General features: G+C 41.7%; 1 protein-coding gene across 6 annotated transcripts in view; it reads right to left on the bottom strand.

The window, feature by feature from the left end:
- The window catches only part of Golim4 (golgi integral membrane protein 4), an 83,060-nt gene that overhangs the window by 34,976 nt on the left and 39,882 nt on the right, over window positions 1-8,202 (bottom strand). For all 6 annotated transcript variants that reach the window (XM_023717842.1, XM_023717843.1, XM_023717846.1 and 3 more), the window contains exons 2-3: window positions 2,134-2,208; window positions 657-706 (exon numbers count right to left, since the gene is read on the bottom strand). In XM_023717842.1, coding sequence (XP_023573610.1) covers window positions 657-706; window positions 2,134-2,208 — 125 coding nt within the window. The remainder of the gene's footprint in view (window positions 1-656; window positions 707-2,133; window positions 2,209-8,202) is intronic.

The following is an 8,202-nucleotide window of genomic DNA, read 5'->3' as shown; positions in this document are numbered from 1 at the left end:
ATTTTTGTTTTATTATTTTTTTGTATTTTACATACTTTGTGTTTTACTGCTTTACAAGGAAATCACATTATAAAATGTATGACAGGATAAACAGTTTGGGTTGGAGCTTTTGAAATCAAGTTTACTGCTTCCCAGGCAACTCAAACAACTGACATTTCTCAGTTTTACTGCCCTGGAATGCTCATGCTTTATTCAATTAATGCTGCACATTTTTCTTAGACTATAAGAACGACTAGCTTTCCTCCAGTTAATTTGGATTTGAAAAAATTTTCAAATGCCAATTATCATTCTTTTATTCATTCTACAAACGCTTTTAAATGCCAACTCTCAGCCAGACCCTGTGGTACGATGACACACTTGTAAAGGCAAACAAAAATGATGCACCCCATGGAAAAGAGAGACCACAGATGAGTCAGTGGGTGAACAAAACAATCTTCTTTTTCCTGTTAATCCCTAAACTATTCCCAATTTACTATTATCATCAGTAATGTGCTAAGTAAAGGTAGGTTTTAGAACAATTTTAAGATTTCCTTGTAGGAAAAAAAAATGTATGCCATTCCTAGAATCCTACCGATCAACAGAGTAAAAGATTTTGCAATTACTTTCCTTCTCCTTCAGGTTTAACAGAAAGAAACTAAGAAGAGAAAAAATCTTACCCTTCCTTTATTTAGTGTTTCTTGTGCTTCTAGCTTGTACACAAGGAAATCTAGAAAAAGCAAAATGGAGACAGTGGAGGTCATCTAGCTGAATAAAGAGCTATTTTACTCAGACTTGCAAAGCATACTTTCAGCTTAAATTAATCTACTTGGTTATGTGTGTGCTTTATTTTTCCTCTCAATGCTTTATAAAGACTTGAAGAAAATCTTATATCAACCTCCTTCTTCCCTTATAAGTGCAAATTCTGCGTCAACACACTCCATGTCATAATCAACTGATTACAAGTGCATTCAGAATGTTTCTATGATTGATTCCCTGAAGCTGAGGAGGAGAAACTGGAGCATATCTTAAGACAAGGGTGATTTATGGCTCCTTGATAGGCAGGCACATCAAATCTCAGGGCCGGAAAACAGAAACCCAGCCATCCAAGCCATCTGCATGCTCTGAAAACTTTACTATCCACTAGATGGCTCTGTAAAATCACTCTGCATGCAAACATGGGGAAAATTCCAGTGCTCTCGAAGCACTTTAATCCTGTGAACTTTTACGCCACACACAAGCATCCTCACCAATGCTGACCTCGCAGCTCGCCCTTCTCCTACTCAAGCAAGCAATTCGGACGCAACAACTCACTTAAATTTCAAGATTTATAGCAAAACATGAATAAACAGAAGCAAGAATGCGGATGACTTCAAATCATGTGTTGGAGAAATTCTACATTAAAGAAAAGTCTTGATATGTCTCAATAGCACTGCCTTATCCCTATTAATAATTCAAACTGAACTAACTGAATATATCACGAAAAGCTCTTAAGAGATTAAAACAGATATTTAATTTAAAACATACCAGATAGTATGATCAATTCATTATAAACGTGTGTCTGTGTGTGTGCCACAAGGGCCATGTTCTCAATAATGGATGTTGCTTTTCCAGGTGTTAGTGCTATACCTATGTAGATTCAGATGAAAAGTTGTTTTTCAAATAATACGTCTGGGGCTGGGGAGATAGGGTGGTGGTCTACGTGCATCACTGACAAGTGCAAGGACCCAAGTTTGATTCCAGGTACCACATTCCATGCTGGCCCCCGAACTAGGTGAGGTGAAACACGCCTATAAGCCCAGCACTGGGGGGGCTGAGACAGGAGGATCCCTATAACTCCAAGCTGTGTTGTGAGACCCTGTATCAATAAATAATAATAATAGTAATAATTTTTTAAAAAGAAATCATATGTCTGACCTATATATGGATCGCCTCAAGGTGGCACAAACAGTGAAATGTTCTAAATGAAATTTTGTGCGGGAATTATTGCACGATGTCTAATACATTACTTGACATCTCTTTTTATGTTCACTTAGAAAACCGGCTTTAAATTGGCATGAGAAAAATAGCTTAATACAAAAGACATAAGTCAAGTACATGCTATTTCAAAGAAGAGCGCGGTAAAAGCGTAGACCATATACTCCATTAATTACTTACCTTCCTTCGCTTTCTTATGTTCAAGTCTTTCCTTCTGTAAGGATTTCTCTAACCTTGATCTGTGTTCATACACAACTGTAAAAAGAAGCATTAAAGTTTGTCTTCAAAGAATTAAGATATTCTAAATTCAAATTAACATCAATTTTCAAAACAGGAAGAAAGCAGTGTAGGGCCCTTCTACAATGAAGTAAATGTATTGAAGATGCCATGTTCTAAGTTAGGCATAAGTATATTAATAGGCATAGTTCTGGGCTGATTCCCAAAGAGTCTCCCCTTTTCTAGATCAAACACTTTGATATACTGTCCTCCATGTCAGGGACTTTTCCTTCTGCCTCTTCAACGCAAGCGTCTCTCTCTGTGAAGCTCCTTGTCTCCATCTTACTCGTTCTAGCACGATCTGCTCAGCAGTGACCCCCCATTGCTGTGTGCATGCTTCAGGTCTACTGTGAACTAGACAAGAGTATTCCCACTTAACCCATTCTGTAGAGTCAGAGTGATCTACATCTGAGTAAAGGCTGCCTGCCTGGGATGAAAGACAAGGGTCTTCCCTCCCTGTCCTGTCAGAGCAACCAGGTGAGAGCTGTATAGAAGTGAGGGGGAGGGGCTCCCTGGGGACCTGAAAAGTGCCCACAAAACAATGAGTCAGATGCATGTCTCCCGTGGTCTTACCAATGGCAAACCAAGCTCAGCTCTCTAGACCTTCCTGCCCCTCTGTCTCTTCTGAGGAGCAAGAACCCAAGGGATCCTGGTGAGTGGGAGATGCAGAAATGTTGAGGGGAACCAGGAAACAAGGCCTGTAAAGGCTCTCTTCTCCACCCAGACTTCAGGACTGCTGCAAGCAGAAGCTGTATGAGATGGAAGCCTTACCTTTGAATGAGTAAAATATTTATTACACTGGGTAGACCAGACCTCTTAAGTGCCAAACTGACTCTGTTTATAAGTACTGATAGCATTTTGTTTCTGAGAGAGGCCAGAGAAGCAACCAAGTCTGTTTTTTGTTTTTTGTTTTTTTTTTGTAAATTTTTATTTATTTATTTGTGTGTGTGTGTGTGTGTGTGTGTGTGTGTGTGTGGCCAGCTCAGCCCACCAGGGGGCGGGGCTGGCTGGCATGTGGTGCTGGGGGATTGAAACGTGGTCCCTGTGCTTTGCTAAGCTTGTTCTAAGTAGGTGCTTTAGACCACTGAGCCATCTCACCAGCCCCAAGTCTGTTTTAAGTGTCATCCAAGAACAGAAAACTCAGCTATACAATGTGGTTTGAACAGCCAATGAAGGGAGAGATGGAGACGATAAAGTACATTCCTGACCTACCCTTTGAGTCCTGTTTGTTCTGCATTATGTCCAGTATAATCTAAACTAAGCCAAACCTGCTGCCCTGTCTTTTACCAGACCCAAGATCCCTGTGGCCAAGTACAATGCCTTTATCAATCAAAGCTGCCCACGTACAGTACAAAGAATGACTCCACCACTACCAGCTGCCCAGAGCTGTCTTGGTCCCAGTGGCTTGCCTTGCCCAGGCCTGCTGTGGAAGTTGGCTGCCTCCCCTCCTCTCCTCTTCCTGCTGCCTCCCCTCCTCTCCTCTTCCCGCTGTCTGAGAGGCAGCTAACTCGCAACCGTTGGGCTCCTTCCACTGCAGAATCGCCTTCTGGGCCTTGCCCTTGCTCCACATGTGCATCTCTCATTCAGTCATCCCCAGCCTCCACATGCTGTGTACACACCCTGAGCCCTCCTCACTCGCCCTGGTGTCTCTATTCAGGGCCCTTGGAATGTCCGCGACCACCCCAACCGGCATGGTATAGTCCCCTGATGGTATGTCTGGCCCATTCTCATTTTCTCCTTGGACTCAGCTTCTCAATGCAATAAACCCAACCCCTTCTCTTCCTTGGCCATGGTGTTTATTTCTAGTCACCTGATGATCCTTGCCCATGTACTGTTTTGTAAATGAATTAAATGCAACTCTACATTTATACAGCTCCAAACTGGACAGCTCTAAGTTGTGAAATGGGACTAAGCAGAGCTGTGCTTCAAAAGCTAAGTTTTAAGTCCATGGCTTATTCAAACCAAGAGGTTTCTCTCTTTCTTTTTCTCTTTCTTTCTTTTTTGTATTTGCTACAGGGTCTCACTATGCAGCTCAGACTCATAGTGATCCTCCCGCTTTCGGCCTCCCCAGTGCTGGGATTACAGGCGTGTGCCACCATGCCCACCTGGACTCACGGCCAGGTCAGCGTGCCCAGGAGTGAGGTCGGTGGGCTTGTGGTGCCAGAGATTGAACAATGGTCCCTGTGCTTAGGCTGCCGAGCTAGGTCCCCAGCCCTTGCTAGGAGGTTTCTTAGATTGACACTAGCAGCTCTACCTCGAGTGATTTTTTTGGAGGGAGGCAAGATTAGCACTACACAACCTCATTAAGCCGAACTCTGAACTGTACACTCAGTCTTTTAGTACTTTAGTCAGGTGGGGAGATATAAGGAGAAAGAGACAAATCAGACCACTTTCATATTACAGCAGAGGCAAGAACAGTAGTCTTAAGTGGGAAAGAAAACACTTAAATGCTCTTGGGAGCTTCTGTTCAGAGCTGGAGAACTTGAAGTTTGTCCTGGACAGAAGTGTTCCGGAATACAGATTTGCCAATGCAAAACAAACTGCCCACACTCGCTCGGCACGTCACAGACTGGACTTCAGAAAGCATGCGCAGCACTTGCAGGGGACGGAGCAAAGAGTAGTGAAGATCCCGCTGAAACAGAACCAGAGTGGCTGCAGCGGGTTCCAAGGCTCCAGAATGGAGGTTGGACCACTAGGGAGAAGCAAGCCCTGTGTGGCAATAACAGTAATTTTTAAGAAACAGCACAGTGAAGAAGCAGCAAGGGCAAGAAGGATGCTCGCCACTATCCTTCACCACACCAGGTTCTGAACATGAACAGTCCTATGGAAGGTAAAGCAGAGGGGGACAATCTCAATCAAAAACTACAATCGCGTGTAAATTGTTCTTTTCTTGAGAGGAGGGAAGGGTCTACAGGATGTTCAGGGTCTCACTACTAGATCGGACTTGTAGTGATCCGCCTGTTTACAGCCTCCTAAAAGCTAGGATCACAGGTGTGTCCGGAGAGCCAGGATATATCCTAATAAACCTCTGTGGCTAACTTAAATAAAGCGCATGGACAACACATATAATACAAATATTTTTGTTGACCACGGTCAAAATTCAGAGACTTTGGGAAATCTGAGGCATATATGTAAACACATGGCAAGGAATCACTCATTGTGAGCCCTATGACCGTACAACTGTACTTTTGCAAATGCAGTAGAAAGAAGGATGTGGTGGACAGGAGTAAATGTTATATTTAGAAGCCACGAGGAGACTTTATATTAATACAATCTTACTCAGAACTCATGGGCCATTAATACAGCAGCATAATTTAAGAACCGGGAAACAGCTTTGGGGTGGGAGGGCACCGTCAGGTCAGAGGGAAGTGAAAGAATGAAGCAGCCATGAGTGGTACGGTTATGGAGAAGCGCTGCCCATCAGGCTCTGAAGAGGAAAAAGGAAAGCAGAGAGCAAGAAGGGGAGCCTTATGCTAAAAGCTGAGGAATCTCATTAGACAGTGGGTGTGAATGGGGTGGTGCCCAAAGTCAGGCAATGAAGACTTTAGAAAGGAGGGGACAAAAAAGGGAAAGTGAATAGCTAAACATGGAACAAATTCCAGTTCCATTTCTTCAGGGATGACATGTCATTCCTCAGTAATATATATGGTGTGTGTGTGTGTGTGTGTGTGTGTGTGTGTGTGTGTGTGTAGATGGTAACACTATCTCTGAGTCAGAATTCAATGTGTAAGTATGCAGACCGTTCCCAACGACTAATTTTCTACTTCACAATGATGCAAAAGGAATGTACATCAGTAGAAGGAGCAATTTACACGGTGACTTTCTTCGAGGGCTACTGCTATGTGACATGGAGCTCCCTCCTGATGCCGGCGCATGGCAGTGAGCTGGAAGCCCCCAGGCAGCCAGGGCTCACAGGCTAAGGAAGCCATTCCCTGTGATGCTCAGGAGGTGATGACATGTCATTCCTCAGTAATATATATGGTGTGTGTATATTGAATGAATTTTCAACTCATGATTTTAAACTCATTCAGGGTTTATCAGGGCACTAGCCCACTGCACATGGACAGGCATCACAGCACATGCAGAGATCATTGCTTTGTGTACTATGAACACTATAAAACGCTGAAGTACTTCTCACCTGGCTTTTTTTTTTTTAATTTTTTTTTATTTGTGTGTGTGTGTGTGTGTGTGTGTGTGTGGCCAGCTCAGCCCACCAGGGGGCGGGGCTGGCTGGCATGTGGTGCTGGGGGATCGAATCGCGGTCCCTGTGCTTTGCCAAGCTTGTTCCAAGTAGGTGCTTTAGACCACTGAGCCATCTCACCAGCCCCCTCACCTGGCTTTGATGGTTTAAAAGTATAAGAGAAGAAATGCGGTGCTTTCTTATGAATCCTTCCAACCATACAGCTGAAGCTTAATGATAAAGACTATGAGAATATGATTATTATATATACCCTGATTTTAATGACAGCAGTGGCCTATTGCCTTTAGTTAGAAGAAAAAAAAAAAAAACTCCTTTAGAAAAACAATGATATATTCATCCCATAGCTCAGTAAAGCTTCCCAGCATTTTTTATAAAAACTGAAGGATAGTAAAATAAACTAGATAGAACCTTTATGTCCTTGTGGTTCTTCTAGAAAATCTATGGAACATGAACACACATGAGCGCACACGTGCGCACACACACACACACACACACACACACACCCCTTTAATGCTTTCACTATGCATTTTGTAGGCTTTTCAGCCAGTGATTTATCTAGCTAGGTTTACTGTTTCACTTAGGAGGATTGCTAATCAATCCTTGTCACCTATCTCTATTTTTCTACTTATACTCCGAAGTCAAGGACATCAGTCAAGATGAACTAATGCTGCTAAAAATCTCTGCAACGAAAATGGTACATAATGAATAGCATCACAGCACCTAGCAAATCCCGGGAAAAATAAGTATAGAAACAATGGTTCAATCTCAGCATTCAAGTTCCTTACTGCAGACTAAGATTGCAATGGAAACAAGAGTACAAACACAAAGACTCATGAGAAAAGGAAAGAAAGAAAAATCAATAATACTCATCTCTTCCCCTGCTCACTGAAAGGACTACAATATTTTCCATGTCGTGAAGAATGGAATGAAGTCTAATTTCCTCTTAAAACACAGGAATTTAAAAACATTCCAGCTTCCTCCGGTAATTTTCCATTTTAACTGACTTGTTCCTAAAAGCCACTAAAGAAATTAGCTGTATACACTCACTTATGGGCAAAAAAATGTTGTGTTTTGTTTTTTTGCCAGTTTAGTGTAAAATGATCCAATTCAGAATTAGAATGTAGCATTCTAAAAATAGTCAAAAAACACTGCAATTTTTGTTAACACCTTAAACCAAGAGAGGGCGGTATTTCTTTGCCAGACACAACTCACAGAATTTTCCTTTCAGTTCTGAACACAGCATGCATTTTTGTCTTTACAAAGCAAACAAACAACCCAGACTTATTGTGAAGGTCACACAATTAAATCTGAGAAAACATTAAGGTACAGAAGTAACTTTATGATTCGCATGCGATCAAATTTAAAATGAAAAACAAACCTTTCGATACAAGGCAGCAAGAAACATGACTTTCTCACCTCCAAGAAAGGAAGATAAATTGATATCAGCATATGTAAGACCCAGAACCAATTTGTTTCAAGTTTTCAGGGGTTTTTTTAGGCCTAAAATTGCAGATTCTTATTACAGTCTTTTTTTTTTTTAATTTTAAGGAGAAAAAAATCCAACAACAATGAAATCAAGTTTTGAAACAGGCTAATAGGAGTTATACAGTTGACATATTGGGTATTGTTGTCTTCACATTAATTAATCAGAGTCCAAAATATAGGAGTGATATTCTTGTCTAAACAATATTAGCACAAAGCACTCTTTTTAAGGAATGAAGAGAAGCTAGCTGTAAAACTACCTTATCTTGTGTGTGTGCATATATGTATAT

This window comes from Octodon degus, unplaced genomic scaffold (assembly GCF_000260255.1).
Source record: "Octodon degus isolate 3935 unplaced genomic scaffold, OctDeg1.0 scaffold00055, whole genome shotgun sequence".
Classification (NCBI taxonomy): domain Eukaryota; kingdom Metazoa; phylum Chordata; class Mammalia; order Rodentia; family Octodontidae; genus Octodon; species Octodon degus.
Note: the sequence above shows the minus strand (reverse complement) of the source record. Positions and strands in the feature narration are given on the sequence as shown.